General features: G+C 44.6%; 1 protein-coding gene and 1 long non-coding RNA gene across 5 annotated transcripts in view; one reads left to right on the forward strand and one right to left on the reverse strand.

Moving 5' to 3' along the window:
* Positions 1-1,035: 1,035 nt before the first annotated feature.
* The window catches only part of hip1rb (huntingtin interacting protein 1 related b), a 33,068-nt gene continuing 9,101 nt past the window's right edge, over positions 1,036-25,002 (reverse strand). For 2 of the 4 annotated variants that reach the window (XM_071352998.1, XM_071353000.1), the window contains exons 2-32: positions 24,555-24,618; positions 24,034-24,176; positions 21,640-21,696; positions 21,232-21,312; positions 20,345-20,421; positions 19,946-20,007; positions 19,074-19,214; positions 15,945-16,002; positions 14,652-14,727; positions 14,361-14,525; positions 14,150-14,205; positions 13,914-13,986; positions 11,515-11,698; positions 11,318-11,406; positions 11,051-11,167; positions 10,835-10,936; positions 10,317-10,511; positions 9,909-10,056; positions 9,676-9,762; positions 9,422-9,529; positions 9,141-9,277; positions 8,944-9,054; positions 8,747-8,805; positions 8,616-8,646; positions 8,451-8,513; positions 3,512-3,612; positions 3,280-3,385; positions 3,018-3,141; positions 2,856-2,917; positions 2,531-2,758; positions 1,036-2,369 (exon numbers count right to left, since the gene is read on the reverse strand). In XM_071352998.1, the coding sequence (XP_071209099.1) occupies positions 2,361-2,369; positions 2,531-2,758; positions 2,856-2,917; positions 3,018-3,141; positions 3,280-3,385; positions 3,512-3,612; positions 8,451-8,513; positions 8,616-8,646; positions 8,747-8,805; positions 8,944-9,054; positions 9,141-9,277; positions 9,422-9,529; positions 9,676-9,762; positions 9,909-10,056; positions 10,317-10,511; positions 10,835-10,936; positions 11,051-11,167; positions 11,318-11,406; positions 11,515-11,698; positions 13,914-13,986; positions 14,150-14,205; positions 14,361-14,525; positions 14,652-14,727; positions 15,945-16,002; positions 19,074-19,214; positions 19,946-20,007; positions 20,345-20,421; positions 21,232-21,312; positions 21,640-21,696; positions 24,034-24,176; positions 24,555-24,618 (3,114 nt within the window). In that variant the 3' untranslated portion in view covers positions 1,036-2,360. The remainder of the gene's footprint in view (positions 2,370-2,530; positions 2,759-2,855; positions 2,918-3,017; positions 3,142-3,279; positions 3,386-3,511; positions 3,613-8,450; positions 8,514-8,615; positions 8,647-8,746; positions 8,806-8,943; positions 9,055-9,140; positions 9,278-9,421; positions 9,530-9,675; positions 9,763-9,908; positions 10,057-10,316; positions 10,512-10,834; positions 10,937-11,050; positions 11,168-11,317; positions 11,407-11,514; positions 11,699-13,913; positions 13,987-14,149; positions 14,206-14,360; positions 14,526-14,651; positions 14,728-15,944; positions 16,003-19,073; positions 19,215-19,945; positions 20,008-20,344; positions 20,422-21,231; positions 21,313-21,639; positions 21,697-24,033; positions 24,177-24,554; positions 24,619-25,002) is intronic. The other 2 variants (XM_071352999.1, XM_071353001.1) reach the window with 2 other exon arrangements.
* Positions 19,924-20,883, forward strand: LOC139545342 (uncharacterized). The gene is made up of 2 exons (XR_011669042.1): positions 19,924-20,132; positions 20,273-20,883. It is a non-coding gene; the product is annotated as an uncharacterized lncRNA (long non-coding RNA).

Below are 25,002 nucleotides of genomic sequence, written 5' to 3' on the forward strand. Positions count from 1 at the left end.
GCAATTGTGTTCGTTGTCCATAGCTTATATCTGCCCATACCATAACCCCACCACGACCATGGGGCACTCGGTTCACAACGTTGACATCAATAAACTGCTTGGCCTTACGACACCTTGCACGCTACACTGTCTTCCATCTGCCCGGTACAGTTGAAACCGGGATTAATCCATGAAGAACACACTTCTCCAGCGTGCCAGTGGCCATCGAAGGTGAGCATTTGCCCACTGAAGTCCGTTACGGCTTTGAACTGCAGTCAGATCAAGACCCTGGTGAGGACGACAAGCACGCAGATGAGCTTCCCTGAGACGGCAAACCCAGTTTCATCAGCTGTCCGGGTGGCTGGTTTGACAATCCCACAGGTGAAGAAGCTGGATGTGGAGGTCCTGGCGTGTCCACGCGTGGTCTGCCGTTATGTAGCTGGTCGAACATACTGGCAAATTTTCTAAAATGACATTGGAGGCAGCTGATGGTAGAGAAATACAATTCTCTGGCAACAGTTCCGATGAACATTTCTGCAGTCAGCATATCAATTGCACACTCTCTCAAAACTAGAGATGTCTGTGGCATTGGGTTGTATAACAAAACTGCAAATTCTTGTGGCCTTTTCTTTTCAAGGTGCACCTGTGTAATGATCATGCCTTTTAATCAGCTTCTTGATATACCACACTTGTCAGGTGGATGGATTCAATTGGCAAAGGAGAAATGCTCACTGACAGGGATGTAAACAAATGTATGCATACAATGAGAGATAAGCTTTTTGTGCTTATGGAACATTTCTGGGATCTTTTATTTCAGCTAATGAAACATAGGACCAACACTTTACATGTTGCATTTATATTTTTGTTCAGTATATATTTTTTCTTCGGTTTACCATTTTCAAACATCCTCAAAGGTTGTGTCAGTATGATGCCCCCCCCCCCATATGCCTAGTTCCAGTAAACAATTCCAGGGTCAATAACAGCCATAGCCAAATATTTAGTTGTTTTAAAAACCTGCTGACAACCTGCCTTCCAAAATACAGTAGAACAAACAGATGACCAGAAACATTTATTGCTCATTTGACATACACTTATTACATGGAGGAACCACAGTAATCTTTACTAAAATATATTAATAGATTTGAATGTATAAATATGTTTATTACAAATGAAAGCACAGAAGTAATCATAAGAAAAGCTCCCAGAAGCAAAAGAAGAGTTCCACATACTGTATACTGTACAGCCCCCCTGTCCATTTTCAGCTTTGGAAAGTAGCCTTCCTCTTTAAAAATTCAAGGTGATAATTATTTGTCAAGTACAGAGATTCCGTTTGTGTACCAACATCTTCACCAACATCCTTTGACTGCGTAGCAAGTTTTATATACCCAGTGTGAGAGACATTCAGTGGCTAGGGAGCACGTAGAAGAGATGCAAAGAATAATTTGTGATGTGCAGATTGCTAATCCCCATTGAGTGAATTTCCAATTGTATATAGATATAATGCATAATTATACTTCCTTATGACCATGTGTATAGCTAAACTAGTGCATGCTTTAATGATGGGAGCTGTTCCTGTACCAGGGGTTAAATTGGTCAAATCTAGAATCAAACACTAACCTAAACAGGGTTGTCTGAAAATTCTCACCCCCTGGTCTTACTGATGATCATTTGGTGATATGGAATGAGTTGAGCACGGGACCACAGTCCCACTTAGAAATAGATCAAGCTATAGGAGGAATGACAACCTGGAACTAATACAGACATCGAACAGGACTTCCTGTGTGGAAATATGTTCTTCTCCGCATAATCTGTGTGCCAATGTCTCCTTCCTTTCCTACACACCAACCAACATAGAAAATTACAGCAACATGAAGCTGTCCCAGATATGGCCTAGTTCAATATGTTGCTGTCATTTTGTGATGTTGCAGTGATCCTGTCCATACTAATAAAATTTGTATTTTTAATATACAGTAGGCTATAAGTAAAAAGTTCAGACACAAAATGGCATTGCTGCAATAAAAAAAGATTTGCATGATTTCCTCAAATATTTTCCCTTTCAGTTTTTAATACCATTATGTCCACGAAAACAAAGAATACCACCTTGGTGGCATATGATGTTTAATCTATAAAAGGATAGAGCATGTCTCCTTCAGAGGCAGAAAGCACTGAGGGATAAAATCAGGCTGAAGAAGAGAGGAGCACAAGTTCCAGTTTGGCAAAAGAAAAGAAAGAGAGACAGAGGTAAGGTTGGGGTTGGGAAAGAGGATCGTCTGGTTAGAGGCAGCTCAAAAGGACCCTGTGTTCACTTCATATGATGGCTGTTTGTCTCAGATCAACCCGACCATCCAGCATGGAGATGTCCTTCTCTAGCCTGCATCAGTCTACCTGAACTGCAGTGATAAGACAGACAACACACATATTTGAAATAGCATTAGAGTATTTTGTATTTGGTGAAGCATAAGAGTTAGTTGAGATTTTTTTTAAATGTGTCAGTTTCTTTAGCAAGTACTACCCTAAACATGGACACAAATCCAGCCATTTTGGCCCTTACCATATTTTTAGGTGGTAAGTTGGGTTTCTGAGCCAAGGCAGGTTTCCTCATAATGCTAGGCTTGGAGGGTTTGGGTGAGGAGGGCTCAGAGGCAGCTGAGGGGGCCAGGCCATTGCCCTCTGAGAGGTCTGCTGCTGGAACACCTGCTATATCATAGTGCTTCTTCCTGAGCTCTCCCAGACGTAGACGCTCATTACCCAGCTGATTCTCTAGCTCCAACACCTTCACCTGAGACAAACATACATTTGAGAAAGGTTACTTTCACACAGAACAAACACATGGCATGCAGAGAGGCTCAAAAACACACACAGGCCTGGTGACTCACCTGCGACTCCATTTCCTCCATTTTTAACTTGATGAGGGACATTCCAGAGAAGTCCATGGTATCTGCAGAAAAAAGGGAAACTCATCAAACACAGCCATATGACTCATAAGGCCTGAGAGGATTCACATCTGTTTGTGAAGACACACAACCAACCACACTAACCCTTGTCCTCCAGGTTCTCCTGGCCTGTCTTGGTGGAGGCCACCACGTTGGCTGCCATCTCGTTCACACGGCGAGAAGCCTGCTGGAGAGCTGTCAGTTTCGTACTGTTGCGGTCTGCCTTTACCTAAATGCAGAAGGAGAGGGGGAGAATGAAGAAAACAGTGATAGGGACATACTTTGAATATATGAGGAAAATAGAATAAACAGATTGGCAAGGGGAAAGGGAACACAGAGTTAAAAAGCTTGTGTGTTTGTTTCTCACCTTGGAGGAAGCAACCAGCTGTGCTGTACTAGCAGCGATCTCGTGTGAGCAGACGATGAGCTCCTCATATTTACCAGTGTGCAGCACCACTTTATCAGCGGACTCACTGTGGGAGAAACCAGACAAACATCACACCATCATCCCGTCCTATAACATGAGGGATCTCTGAGTCACACACACAAATAACCACACTCGGATAAAAAGTTGAGACGACCCCCTATAATGCACTTACACCATCTGTGTGGCTCCCCATCCCACAGCTTTGGAGGCAGAGATGAGTCCCTCAGTCCAACGGGAGTTCCTGGCGTAGAATTCCTTAATAGTGGCTGCACCCTAGAGAGAGAAGATCAAGTCTAGCAGTGATCAGGACATTACTTTAAAAAAAAGTAATGCACCGAATACAACAGCTAAAAATGCTCACTTAAACACTTAACCAACAATGCAGTTAAAATATATATTTTTTAAAAAGAGTTAAAGAAAATATTTACTAAATAAAAATTAAGGAACATAAAAACAAAAACATATACAGGGGGTACCGGTACAGAGTCAATGTGCGGGGGTACAGGTTAGTCCAGGTAATATATATAGTACCAGTCAAAAGTTTGGACATACCTACTCATTCAAGGGTTTTTCTTTATTTTACTATTTTCTAAATTGTAAAATAATAGTGAAGGCATCAAAACTATGAAATAACATATGGAATCATGTGGTAACCAAAAAAAGTGTTATTATATGTTTGAGATTCTTCAAAGTAGCCACCCTTCGTCTTGAAGACAGCTTTGCACCCTCTCAACCAGCTTCATGAGGTAGTCACCTGAAATGCATTTCAATTAACAGGTGTGCCTTGTTAAAAGTTAATTCGTGGAATTTCTTTCCTTCTTAATGCGTTTGAGCCAATCAGTTGTGTTGTGACAAGGTAAGGGGGTATACAGAAGATAGCCCTATTTGGTAAAAGACAAAGTCTATATTATGGCAAGAACAACTCAATTAAGCAAAGAGAAACGACAGTCCATCATTACTTTAACCCTTGTGTAGTCTTAACATTCTGTACACCCCCTTGTACTAAGGGTCAAAAATGACTTTCCATCACAAAACCCCTAAAATAAAAGCAGCTTAATTGAATTTTAAACCCCAATTCTATTTTGCATGAAGAAATAACCCGTCATTCATCACAAACTTTGAATATCTGTGTTTTCCCTCTTCACAATGCAGTAAGACTGCATTTAAATCAGTGGACACCCCTCGTTTTTATTACCGCACACCTGTCATAATTGTTTTCTTTACTAATGTAGAGGATTATTATTATTATTTCTAAAAGGTACTGCATAGGTGTAAACACATTTTTTAGCAAGAAATAGCACTCATATAGCCTAAGAAAGTAGCAGAAACATGCAGAAAGTAGTTTTGAATGCATTTTATTGAAAGGAAAAAATAAGCCTTGAACTTTTTTGGCAACATAGTGATATATTCTTATATACTGTACAATGAGGAATTCAACTACAAAATACTAGTCTTCTCCCATATTTTGAACCATTGCCCACACCCACAAGGTGTATAAACAACAATAAATAAAATAAGATAGATACAAAACAAAAAAGTAAAGAACATAAATCAATCAACTCTAATTAGCACATGTAGGACAGTTTGCAAATGTGTGTGCATGGACTTTGCAGATTTATTTCTCACATGTGCAGCACATAGTATTTGTTTTACAGTCTTTCTTTGGGGGGGCAGAATTGGAATCTCGCCTGCCCTAGCTGGATCTGGACGAGATTCAGCCCCCTGAACAGCTTTCACAAGCACTGCAGAGGCTGCTGTGCGGGGGAGGCGCTCCCTTCTTTGAATGTGTGGGGTTACAAGTGCCTTTCCCAACTGCTCCAGGAACACCCTCCTCTTGTTCCGCTTATCAGGCATCCAGGTAGGGTTGATCTTGTTCCATATCACAAAGGCATTGTATGAGGACATATCAATGATGTTACAGAAGATGACCAGGTGCCAGTGGGCAGTCATCCTCCTGCAGCTGTAAGTTTCAATCACCTTGTCGTTCACACCTCCTTTGTGGTTGTAGGAGGACCGCATTCTTGTTCCTCTTTGGGAGTCAAGAAAATAGAGTGGTGGTGGGGGTGAAGGCAAACTTTGATGATAAGGCCTCTCTCCCCCTTGTTGCAAGTAGTGCAGGGGGGAGCTCAGGCTTGTTCTTTCTAACTGTGCCAACCATGGTGATCATCTTCTTCAGGAGCTGCTGGCTGATTTCAATCAGTAGCACACATCTCAATTTCTCAGTGTGTGTGTGTGTCTTTGTGGTGTGTAAATTATTTTACAACTGCTGGGTCAAAAAATGACCCGAAGACAATCTTTGTACCCTGGTGGTGTACAGCTTTCATGGAAATATGAACAAAGGCGATGTTTCACATTTTCTAATGTTGGGGTCACTCTAGGAAAAGTCATCAAATTTCAAGTAAAAAAAATTATAATTTAGGGGGTTCTCTGCTGTTAAACGTAATGGCGGCTCAATTTTGACCCTTAAGACAACACAAGGGTTAAGACATGAAGGTCAAAACTTTGAAAGTGTCTTCAAGTGCAGTTGCAAAAACCATAAAGCGCTATGATGAAACTGGCTCTCATGAGGACCGCCACAGGAAAGGAAGACTCAGAGTTACCTCTGCTGTAAAGGATAAGTTCATTAGAGTTACCAGCCTAAGAAATCTGAAATTAACTGCACCTCAGATTGCATCCAAATAAATGCTTAAGAGTTCAAGTAATAGTCATCTCAACATCAACTGTTCAGAGGAGACTGCATGAAATCAGGCCTTCATGGTCGAACTGCTGCAAAGAAACCATTACTAAAAGGACACCAATACGAAGAAGAGACTTGGTTGGCCTAAGAAACACGAGGATTGGACATTAGACCAGTGGAAATCTGACCTTTGGTCTGATGAGTCCAAATTTGAGATTTTTGATTCTAACTGCCGTGTCTTTGTGAGAAACAAAGTAGGTGGACGGATGATCTCCACGTGTAGTTCCCAGCATGAAGCATGGAAGTGGTGATATCATGGTGTGGGGGTGCTTTGCTGATGACACTGTCAGTGATTTATTTAGAATTCAAGGCGCACTTAACCAACATGGCTACCACAGCATTCTGCAGCGATACACCATCCCATCTGGTTTGCACTTAGTGGGACTATAATTTGTTTTTCAACAGGACAATGACCCAACACCTCCAGGCTGTGTAAGGGCTATTTGACCAAGAAGGTGAGTGATGGAGTGGTGCATCAGATGACCTGGCCTCCACAATCACCCAACCTCAAACCAATTGAGATGATTTGGGATGAGTTGGACTACAAGTGCTCAGCATATGTGGGAACTCCACGCCCCTCTCCCCACAGGTGTGATTACTACCTCTGAGGGTTTAGAGCTTGAGGTAGTCATGACAATCCTACCCATGCTAGATTACGGAGACGTAATTTATAGATCGGCAGGTAAGGGTGCTCTCGAGCGGCTAGATGTCCTCTACCATTCGGCCATCAGATTTACCACCAATGCTCCTTATAGGACACATCACTGCACTCTATACTCCTCTGTAAACCCGTTGCAAGACCCACTGGTTTATGCTCATTTATGAAACCGTCTTAGGCCTCACTCCCCCCTATCTGAGATATCTACTGCATCCTTCATTCTGCACATTCAAACACCCGTTCTGCCAGTCACATTCTGTTAAAGGTCACCAAAGCACACATCCTTGGGTCGCTCGTCTTTTCAGTTTGCTGCAGCTAGCGACTAGAATCAGCTGCAACAAACCCTCCAACTGAACATCTCTTCATTCAAAAGACACAATCATGGACACTCTTCCTGACAGTTGTGGCAGCTTTGTGTGATGCATTGTTGTCTCTACCTTCTTGCCCTTTGTGCTGTTGTCTGTGCCCAATAATGTTTGTACCATGTTTTGTGCTGCAACCATGTTGTTATGTTGTGTTGCTGCCATGCTGTGTTGTCGTCTGTGTGTTTTGTCCTATATTTTAATTTAATTTATTTTTACTTTAATTCCCCGCAGGAGGCCTTTCGCCTTTTGGTAGGCCGTCATTGTAAATAAGAATTTGTTCTTAACTGACTTGCCTAGTTAAATAAAAAATAAAAATGCAAAGGGTGGCAACTTTGAATTTAACATACATTTGGATTTGTTTAACACTTTTTGGTTACTACATGATTCCATATGTGTTATATCATAGTTTTGATGTCTTCACTATTATTCTACAATGTATTCTACAATTATTCTACGATGTAGAAAATAGTAAAAATAAAATAAACTCTTGAATGAGTAGGTGTCCAAACTTTTGACTGGTACTGTACATCTAGGTAGAGTAAAGTGACTATGCATAAATAATAAACAGCGAGAATTGCCTTGTTAAATAAATGAATAAAAAGAGTAGCAGCAGAGTAAAAAAAGGGGTCATTGCAAATAGTCCCGGTAGCCATTTGATTTACTGTTCAGCAGTCTTATTATGGCTTGGGTGTAGAAGCGGTTAAGGAGCCTTTTGGACCTAGACTTGGCACACCGGTACCACTTGCCGTGCGGCAGCAGAGAGAACAGTCTATGAGAATAGGGTGGCTTGAGTCTGACAATTTTTAGGCAGGAAGCTTGGCCCCAGTGATGTACCGGGCCGTACGCACTACCCTCTGTAGGCCCTGGCGGTCGGATGCCGAGCAGTTGCCATACCAGGCTATGATGCAACCAGTCAGGATGCTCTCGATGGTGCAGCTGTAGAACCTTTTGAGGATCTGAGGACCCATGCCAAATCTTTTCAGTCTCCTGAGGGGAAAAAGGTGTTGTCATGTCCTCTACACGACTGTCTTGGTGTGTTTGGACCATGATAGTTTGTTGGTGATGTGGACACCAAGGAACTTGAAGCTTTCGATCTGCTCCACTACAGCCCCATCAATGTGAATGGGGGCGTACTCGGCCCTCCTTTTCCTGTCGTCCACGATCATGTTGCGGGAGAGGCTGTTGTCCTGGCACCACTCTTACCTCCTCGCTATAGGCTGTCTCACCGTTGTCGGTGATCAGGCCTACCACCGTTGTCGGTGATCAGGCCTACCACCGTTGTCGTTGGCAAACTAATGACAGGCTAGATTTACAAAGTTTTCAACATTAAATTTTAAATGTCAAGACTCACCCTCCCTCCCTCAACAATCTCCTTCTGTAGGTCGGTTGATGTCAGGACTAGTAGATGGATGGCCTGAAGGACAGACGAAAGGAGGGAACGCAGCATTATTAGGATTTCGATGAGACCTTTTGAGTAAGTCAATCAAAACAGTAAGTAGAATAGCAGCCATCTTACCTTCATCAGGTCTGTGCAGCTGTAGAGGATTCTATGAAACAAGGAGTAATATCATGATGAGTTAAAGGGGAAAAATGCATTAACAAGTATTTCAACTAAAATACAGAGCGTAAGTCAAACATACTACTGACCTTTCATTGACCTCAAGTTTGACACCAGAGGTGTCCTTTCGTGCCTGATTCATCATTTCCTTTAGATATAGAAAAACAGCAATTGAGAAATGTGGATAAAACCTGGGTATGAATACAGATATATTGTGTAGATAGTGTTGAGCTTGTGATGTCATTCCCCGCTACAGTGGGATGTTCTACATGGTTGTGATCCTCACATCGATTCTGCGCACTGCCTCCTCAATGGCTGCTGATGTGGCTGCCATCTCCTTGTCCACCAGATCTCCCAGCTCATCCTGTCGCACATCCACACCTTTAGGTCGCAGCTCCTAAGCATTGGAAGAGGAGATGAGATTAAGAAAAACAGTAAAAGGACAGGAATAAAAATTGAGAAGACTGCCCAGTAGTCCATTACCTTCCCCAGCCTCAGGATCTTTTGGACCACAATGCGAATGGAGGCCGGATCTGCCCTCTGGAGAGAGGCCTTGGACTTGAGGTCCTTCAGGAACTGCAGACTTTGAGTGGCACAGCCCCTGCAATTCTCAGTCAGACCTGCAGGGTGAAAAAGTGCAAGATACACACTGACACTGTAATCACATACCAAATGGATTCAATATCATATTTCAGTAAAATTCCAATAAGATACAAGATCCGTTTCTAACAGGAATCCGTTCTATTTGAGGAGAAAGTCCTTACGGTCGGCGTGGTCGGTGGGAGCCATGTGCGCTGTGGCACTGCCGTTGATGATGGTGTCAGCAGCCAGGTGGGAGAACTGGGTCAGGGCCCTCAGCAGCCCACCAACATCTGGTAAACAGAGGAAAGGATGCATCACTGCCAGTAACACAGCCAAGCTCTGTCACTAACGAGCACTCATGACCATTATCACTGGGTTTGCTCAAAGACGACTAATTATATCAAAAACACTGAGCACAAAGTAATGAGCAACTCACCTCCCATGTTCGTCAGGTAGTCTGAGTGACCCCTTTTCACTTTGTCAATGGAGCCTAAAGTGGCCTCTGCCCGACTGACCAGGTAATCTGTGGTGGTGGAGAGAAAGAAAAAAGCTTGAAAAGCATTCTTTTGATAGATTTACACACATGCATGGATGAGTCATCTTTCACTATATTCTAAGTGACATGAACAGCATCTCTCTGTGTGTATGTGTAGGTTCACTCATTTTAACCTGGGGAGCTGGTGCAGCGGATGTGCAGGGGGTCGTCCAGTTTGGCCACAGCATCCTGGATGATGCTCTCAGCCTCAGAGACCGTTCCCTGCAGCAGAGAGAACTGCTCCTCCAGCAGCTTCTGCTGCAGCTGCTCCTCACGGCTAGACTACACAGATGCAATGAGACACAGTCAGACATACAGTCAGAGGGAAAAAAGATGGGCACAGACATACTAATGGTTTATCTTTTATTGTGCAGACAGCCAAATAGTTCAATGATTAAATAAAATCTGTCACTTTGCAATGCACAGGGGATGTAATAGGGGATTTGACCAACAGTATAGCTTTTGTCTATTTTCTCTTTTGCAATCAACAAATGACAGACAAAGCAGCTGACTGAACTCTGTGCAGTCCTGTCCTGACTGACCTTCTCCTGCAGCCTGCCCTGCAGCTCTCCCAGCTCCCTGGTGCTCCTCTCCCTCTCCTGCTGCAGGGACGACTGCTGCAGCTGTGCAGCATGGCGCAGGGCTGACAGTGCTGCCTCCTTCTCACTCACAGAGTGCATCAGTCGCTCCTTCTCCGCCTGCAGCGCGGACATGGATCTGGTCTGCTGTTCCCCCACCTGGGAGAGAGGGGGAGAGGAGAGAGAGAGGGTAGAGAAGAGACAGGAAGAGGGAGAAGGCAAATAACAGAATAATGGGTACATTAACTTTTGTGGAGAAAAGTATTTTCTGATGTTTGTGAGACTTCCATATGTGATCACTTCCTCACACAGTGCAGGTTCCTATAGCCTTCACAGCCAATTCTGATTTGCAAGTCTGAAAAGTGGGCCGATTTTTTTGCATCTAGTTTTGCATGATGGTGAATCAGATGAGTCCCCTGTGTCATTACATAGGGGAGGGAACCCACTTTATTCAGTATTTACTGCATCATCACCACACACACCTTCTCGTTGCTCTGCAGAGTGCCTTTGACACGTTCCACTTCTGCCTTCTTCTCATCAAACTCCCTTTTAAGCTTCTCCATCTCAAACTTCTGCTCCTCAAGCTGCAATGATAAGACAACAACATTATTCAGTCATTTAGACAAAAAGTTAATACAGTACTGAAATATAACATTAACAGTACTGGATCACTATTGCTAATACTCAATAACATTAACCTTCATGTCAGCGTCCTGTTTGATGCGATCCACCTCAAAAGCCAACTGCTGCTTGGTCCTCTCCACCTCCTCCTGAGTCTGCTGGGTGGCTGACAGCATCTTCACTGTGTCTGCACTCTGCCAACACAATGTCACATATACGTTGTTAAACATTCTCTTCACACTATACAGAAAAATATCGCTCAGTTGAGTCTGAGTCTATATGAGCATACATGGAGAAAACCACAATGAAAACAGAGGTGAGTGAGGTTCCTCATAAGTCTGTACCTTCCTGAGCAGTTCTGCATGGCTGGACACTAGCTCAGTGTGCTTCTCCTTCAGCTTGTTATAGCGCTGCTCTGTGGCCTGGGCTCTCGCTGGGTAGCAAAGTGGGGGTCAGAGACAAGAGGGAGACGTCAGTGTGTGTTCAATACAATGTGACTGAACATGTATGCCAGACTTAGTGCATGGCTGGCTTCTCTTACTCTCAGCCTCTCCGAAGGTGGCCTGCACGCTCTCGTGCTCAGCATTGCGGCGGCGCGTGGCCTCCAGCTCCATGCGCAGCTGCTCGTTCTCCACCAAGGCACGCTGTTTCTGCACCCGCTGCTCCTCCAGCTCCGCCTCCAGACTGTTGATCTGGGACTTAAGCTGAGTGATGTAGCGCTGGGCCTGCAGGAGGGGAGGTAGGTAGTCAGTCAGTCACCATAGTAAACCTCCCCTGGGTAGATGATCACTACCACCACAGGACACCATGACACGGCACTAGTGGATGAGGGCCTCAGACAGGGGAAACAAAAGTGTTGAGTGGTACAAATTATTTTTACAAAATGTATTCAATGTCAGGTTAGGATGGCTCAATTCAATATCACAGGCGTAAACGTAAACTTTTAGCAACAGTTAAGAAACAGGCCACATTAGGAGCCAGCCATTTGCAGAAATTGGGGTCAACAGTACATTTCACACTGTGTCCCAGACACACCTTCTGGTCTTCTCTGACCACAGACAAACGTCATTTCCCATTCTGAGACAAGTTGCCACATTCCACATGTCACGATTCATCTTTGCATCCGCCCAACACACGACCTAAATTCCTCTCCCCTTTACAAATCAACAATGTCTACCACTGTCAAAACTTGGTTATCAGTGTTTCCCCTAAGTACACGGAGTAGCCAGCCAGGCATCCCCAGGCTTTTCATAATTTATCTGCAGATAATTGCCAAAAAGTATACCAGTACGCAAATTAGGGAGATCGACTTTATTCAGTCATTTCGACACCTTTTATAAACTAAACACTTGCTGTTCGGTCGTCAATAGCCTACGCGCCATCACTCTGTGGCTGGCTATAGGAAACACGTGAAAGAAAATAAATAAAATGAACAATAATTAGGCTACGTGGATTTCGACTCATTGCTACCACTTACATTAAATGGGATGGGCAGATTTCTCTTGCGCTCTCCAGCCATGTAAAGAAATTTGACTGCAACCTACCACAAGCGCACACCAATCATAAAGGTACAGGAAGGTGGGACAGACAGCAGACTGTCAAACCAGCAGTGTTTCCCGGTCATTGATCGCTTTGTGACTGACAGGTGCCTGTCCTATCAATAGATCGCTAGAAGATGTATAGCGTTCATTTTGGCGGGAGAGGGCTTGACAGACTTTTCTGACTAGCGAATAGAAACTTAAATGAAAAGTAGTAGTTATTTTTTGAAGTGGGAAAGGTAGCTTGGTGTTTAGGGAAAACAATGTGCTGGTGCTCTTCCATGCCGTCCCGAGGAGGGGTGCGTCACTTGAGTGGGTTGAGTCACGTACGTGATCTTCCTGTCCAGGTTGGTGCCCCCCTCGGGTTCGTGCCATGGGGGAGATCTTCGTGGGCTATACTCAGCCTTGTCTCAGGGTAGTGAGTTGGTGGTCTGTTGATATCCCTCTAGTGGTGTGGGGGCTGTGCTTTGGCAAAGTGGCTGGGGTTATATCCTGCCTGGTTGGCCCTGTCCGGGGGTATCGTCGGACGGGGCTACAGTGTCTCCCCACCCCTCGTGTCTCAGCATCCAGTATTTATGCTGCAATAGTTTGTGTGTCGGGGGGCTAGTTATATCTGGAGTATTTCTCCTGTCTTATCCAGTGTTCTGTGTGAATTTAAGTGTGCTCCCTCTAACTCTCTCTCTTTTCTCTCTTCTCTTGGAGGACCTGAGCCCTAGGACCATACCTCAGGGCTACCTGGTCAGATGACTCCTTGCTGTCCCCAGTCCACCTGGTCGTGCTGCTGCTCCAGTTTCAACTGTCCTGCTTGCGGCTATGGAACCCTGACCATGGAACCCTGACCTGTTCACCGGACGTGCTACCTTGTCCCGGACCTGCTGTTTTTAACGATCTCTACCGCACCTGCTGTCTCTAACTCTGGATGATCGGCTATGAAAAGCTAACTGACATTTTCTCCTGAAGTGCTGACCTGTTGCACCCTCTAAAACCACTGTGACTATTATTATTTGACCCTGCTGGTCTTCTATGAACGTTTGAACATCTTAGCCATGTCCTGTTATAATCTTCACCCGGCACAGCCAGAAGAGGACTGGCCACCCCTCATAGCCTGGTTCCTCTCTAGGTTTCTTCCTAGGTTCTGGCCTTTCTAGGGAGTTTTTCCTAGCCACCGTGCTTCTACATCTGTATTGCTTGCAGTTTGGGGTTTTAGGCTGGGTTTCTGTATAGAACTTTGTGACATCAGCTGAGGTAAAAAGGGCTTTATAAATACATTTGATTGATATACATTGTTAACAGGAATAATTAACCCTTAAATAGTATTATTTGAGGTACAAGTCATTTATTTTTAACTAGGTATGACATCTGTAAAATCTGTTTAAAGGAGTTAAAACTCATGTCTACTTACCTCTCCTTTGACCCTTTCCAGATCTGTCCTCAATAGCTCCAAATCCTGCTTGAGGTTCTCAATCTGGATATCCCTGTGGACCAGAAGACATACAGCCACTAACCTTAAAGATACACACATACACACTACTAACTCAATTCACAAGAAGATATCCAGAAATGTCAGTTCAAAAAACATCACCAGTTTACATATCCTTCCGTTTCAAACACACCAATGCTAAAATACCAATGACTAACCTGTCATCAAAACCACCATTGGCAGGTCCAAAGGTTTGATCAAATATGTCGAACTGCTAAAGGAAAAGTCAGAGAAGACGCATGAATGCTTATACAATTTACAGCCAAAATTAGTGCTACTTTAAAAATAAAAAAATGATAAGACATACACATTCAATGGGCCATAGCTGTTGCCCTCAGAGGTCATGACCTTGTGCCCTATAAGTCGTACCTGTGGCACCGCCATGCTAGGCATGGTGACGTCACTGACATTGATCAGCGGTTCAGGGTCGTCATCGTCATCATCCACCTGCTCGGGCTCATCCTCGTCTGGGATGACCACCACCGGCCTCGCATGCTTGGCCAGGGAAGCCGCATGCAGGAAATTAGGAGGGGACTGGGGATGAACACACACACAAATAAATAAGACAGGACTATAAACACAGATGAATCCACAATCTAGGAAGTGTGGTTGAGTCCCAATACAGTATCTTTCCCCTACTATGTCGGTCTATGCTCTTACTTCTGGCAGCTTGGGGATCTGGATGAGTCTCTTGAAGTACATCATGTCTCTGGCTTTGTTGAAGAAGGTCTTGAGGCTGTAAGGCAAATATTTCAATCACTGATCTGAATGATGCCACTATAATCTACAAGAACATAAAATTTTCTAAACTGTGTTGTATTATTGTATCCCTAAAATAGAGGGGATGTGTATAGGACAGAATTAAATGAAACAAATAGAACCAAGTTTCACTTACTTAGCTAGCAAACGCAGCTAGGTAGTTTAGCCTACTCAGAGGGATGCCATGTTACCTAGCTGGACTATCCAACAACACTGGAACTCTTCCAAGTCAAGGTAAGCTTTTGATTTGACAAATTTATTGCCACTGGGGCCCGCCAGTGTTAGTGCTAAACTACTTACTGACTGTACACTAACGTTACTGATTGATTGTAGCGGGTTTACTAACGTGTTAGTTTTATTATCTATGTTGACTATGACATTACTTTAGCAAATATGGTGACAATGATGTAGGCTGTGTAGCGGTTATAATATGGCTTGGCTTGGAAAATAATGTGAACTGTGTTTACGTGTGATCAGGGGCGTATTCATTCCACCGATTCTATTGAAAAATGTTTCTTAAAACGGAAGCAAATGGAACGAAACAGGGATAAACACACCTGAATTTGTCCAGTAGAAATTCTTGTTTATAACTGTTGGACAAATGACTACACCCTAGATCAGCTAGATGCAGGAATGAGTGTGCAAGGTGGTATTGAATGTGTCACTATTCATAGGCTAGGTTGTAGCAACCTCATGATGGGCACAGGGAAAATGTGAGTATCACGTAGTAGCCTAAACCTATTGATGTTACATTGAACTGGGTGAATGGAATATGAATGACAGTCATCCAATATGCTGTAATAGAAATAAGGCCATGCTCATAAGCAGCACCGACCACCACTGATGCCAAGGTATCCAGTAACACATCAAGCTCCCTCTCTACTTTCTTTCTGGGGTGATTGTTGTGCAGGTCGGTATTATTACTATGTCACTGGTACACTATCTGAAATGCTCAGATTCAGCCCCTTCTCACTTTCACAGATGTGTGTCTGACTGTGACGACATGATGATGACATTACAATGGGTGGAAGATGGGTGGTAGGCACCAGGATATTTGCAGTGGCTCAGGGTATCAGGCCAGGGGGAGGGAAAGGCAGGATTGTGCTGCAGCCTACCTGTTATACTGAGGCTCCCTTCCTCCCTCACTTTCCTACTCCCTCATTTACTAGCAGCCTGAGCTCCTGGGTGACTTACCTGTGGAACTGGTCATGGAAACGATCACGATGTCCTTGCAGGGTGTCTGCTGGGAGACCTGAAATCCAGGACATGCAATAGACAAAGTCACAAGAAATACTTTGAAACAAGTTGAGCCTAATCATGTTAGCAAAGCGTAGTTTAGAGCAAGTAGACACATGGAACTACTATTAATAATACTTTGCATGATATCACAACATGCAAAGAATCACATTTGTGATCTCCAGTTATTTTCCTTTCATTGATTAAACTACCAACAGGAAATTAAAAATGAACATCTTATGCTTCACGGAGTCATGGCTGAACGACAACATCAACAACATACAGCTGGCTGGTTATACGATGTACCGGCAAGATAGAACAGCGGCGTCTGGTTAGACAAGGGGTGGCAGTCTATGTATTTTTGTAAACAACAGCTGGTGCACGATATCTAAGGAAGTCTCGAGCTATTGCTCGCCTGAGGTAGAGTATCTCATGATAAGCTGTAGACCACACTACCTACCGAGAGAGTTTATCATCTGTATTCTGTATTCTTTGTAGCTGTTTACATACCACCACAGTCAGAGGCTGGCACTAAGACAGCATTGAATGAGCTGTATTCCACCATAAGCAAACAAGAAAACACTCACCCAGAGACGGCACTCCTAGGAGCCGGGGACTTTAATGCAGGGAAACTTAAATCAGTTTTACCAAATTTCTATCAGCATGTTAAATGTGCAACCAGAGGAAAAATAAGTCTGGACCACCTATACTCCACACACAGACAAAGCTCTCTCTCGCCCTCCATTTGGCAAATCTGACCACAATTATATTCTCCTGATTCCTGTTCACAAGCGAAATTTAAAGCATGAAGCACCAGTGACTAGATCAATAAAAAAAAGTGGTCAGAGAAAGCAGATGCTAAGCTACAGGACTGTTATGCTAGCACAGACTGGAATATGTTCCGGGATTCCTCCGATGGCATTGAAGAGTCATTGGCTTCATCAATAAGTGCATCGATGATGTCGTCCCCATAGTGACTGTACGTACATACCCCAACCAGAAGCCATGGATTACAGGCAGCATCCGCACTGAGCTAAAGGCTAGAGCCGCCGCTGTCAAGGAGCGGGACTCTAACCCGGAAGCTTATAAGAATTCCCGCTATGCCCTCCGACAAACCATCAAACAGGCAAAGCATCAATACAGTACTAAGATCGAATCGTACTACACCGGCTCTGATGCTCGTTGGATGTGGCAGGGCTTGCAAACTATTACAGACTACAAAGGGAAGCACAGCCGAGAGCTGACCAGTGATACGAGCCTACCAGACAAGCTAAACTATATGCTCTCTTCGAGGCAAATAACACTGAAACATGCATGAGAGCACCAGCTGTTCCGGAAGAATGTGATAAACGTTTTTCGCAGCCGATGTGAGTAAGACCTTTAAACAGGTCAACATTCACAAGGCCGCAGGGCCAGACGGATTACCAGGATGTGTACTGCGAGCATGTGCTGACCTGGCAAGTGTCTTCACTGACATTTTCAACCACTCCCTGTCCGAGTCTGTAATACCAACATGTTCTAAGCAGACCACCATAGTCCCTGTGCCCAAGAACACTAAGATAACTTGCCTAAAGACTACCAACCCGTGGCACTCGTCTGTAGCCATGAAGTGCTTTGAAAGGCTGGTCATGGCTCACATCACCACCATCACCACCATCATCCCAGAAACCCACTCCAATTTGCATACCGCCCCAACAGATCCACAGATGATGCAATCTCTATTGCACTCCACACTGCCCTTTCCCACCTGAACAAAAGGAACACCTATGTGAGAATGCTATTCATTGACTACAGCTCAACATTCAACACCATAGTGCCCTCAAAGCTCATCAATAAGCTAAGGTTCCTGGGACTAAACACCTCCCTCTGCAACTGGATCCTGCACTTCCTGATGGGCCACCCCCAGGTGGTAAGGGTAGGTAACAACAAATCCGCCACGCTGATCCTCAACACAGGTGCCCCTCAGGGGTGCGTGCACAGTACCCTCCTGTACTCCCTGTTCACTCATGACTGCACGGCCAGGCACGACTCCAACACCATCATCAAGTTTGCAGATGACACAACAGTGGTAGGCCTGATCACCGACAACGACGAGACAGCCTATAGGGAGGTCAGAGACCTGGCCATGTGGTGCCAGGACAATAACCCCTCTCTCAACGTGATCAAGACAAAAGGAGATGATTGTGGACTACAGGAAAAAGAGAACCGAGCACGCCCCCATTCTCATTGACAGCGCTGCAGTGGAGCAGGTTGAGAGCTTCAAGTTCCTTGGTGTCCACATCACCAACAAACTAACATGGTCCAAGCACACCAAGACAGTCGTGAAGAGGGCACAACAAAACCTATTCCCCCTCAGGAGACTGAATAGATTTGGCATGGGTCCTCAGAAGGTTCTACAGCTGCACCATTGAGATTATCCTGACTGGTTGCAACACTGCCTGGTATGGCAACTGCTCAGCATCCGACCACAAGGCACTACAGAGGGTAGTGTGAACGACCCAGGACATCACTGGGGCCAAGCTTCCTGCCATCCAGGACCTTTATACCAGGCAGTGTCAGAGGAAGGCCCTAAAAATTGTCAAAGACTCCAGCCATAGACTGTTCTCTGCTACCGCACAGCAAGCAGTACCAGAAAGTCTAGGTCCAAGAGGCTTCTAAACAGCTTCTACCCCCAAGCCCTAAGACTCCTGAGCATCTAGTCAAATGCCTACCCAGACTATTTGCAGTGCCCCCCCCCCCCCCCCTTTACACCACTGCTACTCTGTTGTCATCTATGCAGTCACTTTAATAACTCTACCTACATGTACATACTACCTCAAATAACCGGTGCCCCCGCACATCGACTGTATCGGTACCCCCCCTGTATATAGTCTCACCATTGTTATTTCACTGCTGCTCTTTAATTACTTGCTACTTTTATCCTTATGTGTATTTTTTTTAACAGCATTGTTGGTTAGGGGCTCGTAAGTAAGCATTTCACTTTAAGGTCCACACCTGTTGTATTCGGCGCATGTGACTAATACAATTTGATGTTACAGTACATGTTGAAAAATATGTCATGCAGTTGAGATTAAGATGCCAACGTACAAGCGTGCAGCTTGAAGAGCAGCTTGACGGTGAAGTGGTAGAGGTGACTGCAGTCCTGAATGACCTGGATGAGGGGGGACAGGCGACACTGGCCTGACGTCAGCGTAGAGATGGCAATGGACGTGTTGAGCTGCCGGATCACTGCAGATCACACGCCAATGTATAACACATAACAAACACCACAATAAACAAACAATCTTAAAAATGGGGAGGATTTGGTATCGCTGGCTTGCTTGGGTGAAACACCTTTCATTGTCACTAGTTCAGAAATACAGCACTTGGACAATGGCTCACACATTTATGAATCATCCACTCTGTGGGTGGAAAACAGTTATCAGCAGATCTAGCAGTAGGGTGGGTAGATGTGTGAAAGCACAAGGCGGTTAGGAGCTCCCATGTTTCCTGAGTACAAGATGCCCAGTTAGTCACGGAGGCAGGCAGGGTTGTTTACAGTTGTAGGGTTTGTTTATAGTTGTTCAGGATCACAGGCTGTGACAACATCCTGCAGGGCAGGGAGGTGCATGATGCAATTACAGCCAATCAGAAGAAAAACAATGAATGTCCTCTAATAGCAAACATTTATAACCTATTTATAGGGTTTTGGTGAAATGACATGAGGTACCTAATCATACTAAACAAACAAAGTGGTTTAGAAATGCGTTTCCCTTAACTTTTGGAGAGATTAACTCACTCCCTCAACAGCAGAACAAGTGTGTGCTCACAAGTCTCTATTTAACTCGCCACTATGCTGTCCCTATTCCATTTCAGGCACACAAACAGTTAATGGAAACAGACCACAGCCCTGTACCTCAGGTTACCCATCCTTTGAGAGGTGGAGGTAGGTAGGTAGGGGCGAAGAGGAGGATTCTCACCTGTCTCGGCTAGCCTCAGCTCTGTATCCAGGTAATCAAACACTTCCACAGTGAGCTGGAACCTGCAGGAGTGAAGTCGATACCCCCCTTAGTAACACAAGGCTAATGGCTTCCTTAAGAAAAGAGCAGCAGGTTCTCTCCCTTGTCTCCACAGTTCTCCATCTCTACTTAAAATGGCGACAAAATGGTATGTTGGCTTCCTTTGAATCAGAAAGAATGTTACGTTTATATTTAATATCAATAATTTACTTCACTTGAGCTATGTCAATTAAATGTATACACATTTGTTTGATGTCCCTGTATGATATTCTGATAACTCCTTAACAGGAGAGGGAGTGCACCGTCAGAGTGCCAGGGATGTGTGGAGACTGGAGAGGGAGGAGTAGAGAACACACTCACACATTATTGATGTCTGTTCCTGCAACGCGCTCCAGAACCTCATCTGTTACCTCTAGGTTGGCTCGGATTTCAGAATGCTGCACAGAAGACAAAAGGATTGCAAAAATGATCCAACAATTCTTGTACATAATTTCTCAAGGATGGTAAAACATTAGAAATATCTAATGATCTCACATGTAAATCATTTCAAATGGCATACATTGTTTAATTAGGTGGCATTTTGTGAAAGCACTTGTGGCAATGCATACAGTGGAAAGATTAGCCAATGTCTCCTTATGGTAAAACATGCAGTCCCCCAAAATTGTAGAGCAGGGGTGTCAACTCATTCTGGCCGCGGGCCTTATTTCGGTCTTCACCGAGGGCTGAAGGGCCGCACATAAAATGGATAATATTTCCTCGCTGTCAAAATGTACAGAAAACAGTTCTCTACCCATTGCTTTTGGAATTATCGATGCTACCTGACTGTCTAGCTTTCATTTTGATTACTTTTAGCAAATCGGACAGAGTGAAGAGACAATAAAGGTCCATTATCATCTATAGATAGTTTTGATTTGGTTTTAGTCATTTCAATGTGGATTGAGATTGTTGTTTCCCGGAATGTTTTATATAAATGTTTTTAATACGCAAACCACCCGTGGGCTGGATTGAATGGGCTCGGATCCGGCCCGCGAGCCCAGAGTTTGACACGTGCTATAGAGCAGGGGTATTTAACTATTACTCAACGAGGACAGGAGCCTGCTGGTTTTCTGTTCTACCTGATAAGTCATTGCACCCACCTGGTGTCCCAGTTCTAAATCAGTCCCTGATTTGAGGGAACAATGAAAAAACAGTGGAACTGGCTTTGAGGTCCAGAGTTCAGTTTGAGGGCTAAAGAGGGTTTGGCTTACCTTCACGTGGAACTCCATCTTTGTGCAGAGGAGCTTAGCGTACAGAGCCACCAGCTGGCCATATCTGTCATGAAGGTTGCCCTGGAAACAAGAGTGAGCGAGCAACAAGCATTAAGCTGTGCTTTATTTCAACACAGCAAGAAAAATCTTCCATTCTAGCCTTTCCTCTCTAATCTGCAGCAGACAGATTAACTCTGCCTGCACAGGAAGCACAATTACGGTATGAGGGGGAAGATGTTTGAAAAGAGGATTTCAAAACATGTCCTGCATTTTTGCCTAAACTAAATCATTAAAAGCAAGGGATTTTTCCCCATTTCAAGCCATCTGACATTAAATTTGTTCGCCCAAAACGTATTCAACCTATTCAAGCACCCCCCAACAAAAACACAGCACAATCTCCAGACTCACCCATAGTTGCCCTGTTTCAACTATGTTACTGTGATGTCTCATGCAGTCCTGAAGGCTCTGGAGGGCAAAAAGGGGATAGATAAGGTCAATTCAATAATAGTATTGAAACGGTCACTCAATAATGTTCAATTATACAATTAACATTTCACCATTAAGCTAATTTGACTGGACTAATTACGGCCTGAGGTCCGCATAAAAACCTCCATGCTTGGATCTCCCAAGTGGCACAGCGGTCTAAGGCACCGCATTGCAGTGCTAGAGGCGTTACTACACAGCCGGGTTCATTCCCGGTCTGTGCCACAACCCAATCCCATAGGACGGTGCACAATTGGCCCAGTATCGTCCGGGTTAGGGGAGAGTTTGGCCGGTGGGGCTTTACTTGGCTCATCGCACTCTATCGAGTCCTTTTGGCGGGCCAGGTACCTGCAGGCTGACCCCAGTCACCAGTTGAATGGTGTTTCCTCTGACACATTGGTGCGGCTGGCTTCTGGGTTAAGCTAGCGGGTGTTAAGGAGCGAGGTTTGGCAGGTTATGTTTCGGAGGACGCATGACTCCACCTTGGCCTCTCCCGAGCCCGTTAGGGAGTTGCAGCGATGAGTGAGTTTGTGAGCTCTGCTCAAAGAAATATTGCATGTTTTTTTTTAATATACTATAGGCTACCAATTATGCAATATTTTCATCTAAGGTCTGTCTCAAATTTTCTACCTAAAACCTGCACATGTATTTTCCTTTTGTCTCTCCATTTTTCTTTAATATTTATATACACTGCTCAAAAAAATAAAGGGAACACTTAAACAACACAATGTAACTCCAAGTCAATCACACTTCTGTGAAATCAAACTGTCCACTTAGGAAGCACCACTGATTGACAATACATTTCACATGCTGTTGTGCAGATGGAATAGACAAAAGGTGGAAATTATAGGCAATTAGCAAGACACCCCCAATAAAGGAGTGATTCTGCAGGTGGTGACCACAGACCACTTCTCAGTTCCTATGCTTCCTGGCTGATGTTTTGGTCACTTTTGAATGCTGGCGGTGCTCTCAATCTAGTGGTAGCATGAGACGGAGTCTACAACCTACACAAGTGGCTCAGGTAGTGCAGCTCATCCAGGATGGCACATCAATGCGAGCTGTGGCAAGAAGGTTTGCTGTGTCTGTCAGCGTAGTGTCCAGAGCATGGAGGCGCTACCAGGAGACATGCCAGTACATCAGGAGACGTGGAGGAGGCCGTAGGAGGGCAACAACCCAGCAGCAGGACCGCTACCTCCGCCTTTCTGCAAGGAGGAGCACTGCCAGAGCCCTGCAAAATGACCTCCAGCAGGCCACAAATGTGCATGTGTCTGCTCAAACGGTCAGAAACAGACTCCGTGAGGGTGGTATGAGGGCCCGACGTCCACAGGTGGGGGTTGTGCTTACAGCCCAACACCGTGCAGGACGTTTGGCATTTGCCAGAGAACACCAAGATTGGCAAATTCGCCACTGGCGCCCTGTGCTCTTCACAGATGAAAGCAGGTTCACACTGAGCACATGAGCACATGTGACAGACGTGACAGAGTCTGGAGACGCCGTGGAGAACGTTCTGCTGCCTGCAACATCCTCCAGCATGACCGGTTTGGCGGTGGGTCAGTCATGGTGTGGGGTGGCATTTCTTTGTGGGGCCGCACAGCCCTCCGTGGGCTCGCCAGAGGTAGCCTGACTGCCATTAGGTACCGAGATGAGATCCTCAGACCCCTTGTGAGACCATATGCTGACACATGCACATTTGTGGCCTGCTGGAGGTCATTTTGCAGGGCTCTGGCAGTGCTCCTCCTTGCACAAAGGCGGAGGTAGCGGTCCTGCTGCTGGGTTGTTGCCCTCCTACGGCCTCCTCCACGTCTCCTGATGTACTGGCCTGTCTCCTGGTAGCGCCTCCATGCTCTGGACACTACGCTGACAGACACAGCAAACCTTCTTGCCACAGCTCGCATTGATGTGCCATCCTGGATGAGCTGCACTACCTGAGCCACTTGTGTAGGTTGTAGACTCCGTCTCATGCTACCACTAGAGTGAAAGCACCGCCAGCATTCAAAAGTGACCAAAACATCAGCCAGGAAGCATAGGAACTGAGAAGTGGTCTGTGGTCACCACCTGCAGAACCACTCCTTTATTGGGGGTGTCTTGCTAATTGCCTATAATTTCCACCTTTTGTCTATTCCATTTGCACAACAGCATGTGAAATTTATTGTCAATCAGTGTTGCTTCCTAAGTGGACAGTTTGATTTCACAGAAGTGTGATTGACTTGGAGTTACATTGTGTTGTTTAAGTGTTCCCTTTATTTCTTTGAGCAGTGTATAAATATATATAAAAAAACAGAACCGCAGTTGTACTAGAGTGTATAGAGCAGATCTTACATTATGGTGGCCATCCCGCAGCACTTTGTGCACCACGTGGCAGAACTTCCAGCTGAGGATGGAGTTGCTGGACAAAGGGAGGCCCAAGGCATAGGACCAGAAGGTAAAGGCTCCCTTCTCTCTGTGGGTCCCCAGAATGATCCCTGTAGGGCCGTCAAGGAAAAGCCAAGATGCAAAACACAAAGCCAAAATAATACCTCTCGTTCCCTCACATATTCTTTCATTTTCTTTTGCTCATGTACGATGATAAAAATCACAGTATTTTCAATCTAAGGAGATTAAAATAAGCAATGTTTCCATCAATGCCTGCAACAGTAAAATATACTAGGTGGTTGTATAGCCTACATGATGGCAAATGTCAACTCTAAAAAGCAATTACTTTCTACAGTACATTAATTCAACAACACGAGTGGTTAAAAACAGCACAGTTGGAAGACAGTGGGTTATCAGGCGTACAAAGTTTGGAGCAAATAATAGTAAAAGGTTCGCTGTTTCCAGTTTGGGGTTATATTGAAGGATACGGCGTGCATGTTTCTCTTTCACAGGCGCCTCATTTGAGTTGATGGCTTTGCTGATGCTGCTGAGCTGGAGGAGAGAGTAGAGAGAGAACAGGTTCAGGTCATAAATCACTATGGCTACCGAACTACCACTCAGTGACATAAAACAAAAACATTTTAATGGGAGCTAGATTCAACTTGAGCACAAGACAATCCAAAATGTGAAATTTGGAATTAATAAAAAAAGAGCGCCATTTCTATAAACAAAATCAAATGTCAAAACACTTGAATAATGAACTAGCACCTTATACAAATAAAAGCCATACTGATCATCCCTTTACTTGGTTTTATTTTAGGGCCACACCACCATGCCAATCTTTATGTCCCATGTTTGTGTACAGTATATTCATGTACAGTATAGTCAGAGTGATAGGTTGTGTTCACTAGACATGTGATCAGCAAGTCTCCACAC

This window comes from Salvelinus alpinus, chromosome 19 (genome assembly GCF_045679555.1).
Source record: "Salvelinus alpinus chromosome 19, SLU_Salpinus.1, whole genome shotgun sequence".
Lineage (NCBI taxonomy): Eukaryota > Metazoa > Chordata > Actinopteri > Salmoniformes > Salmonidae > Salvelinus > Salvelinus alpinus.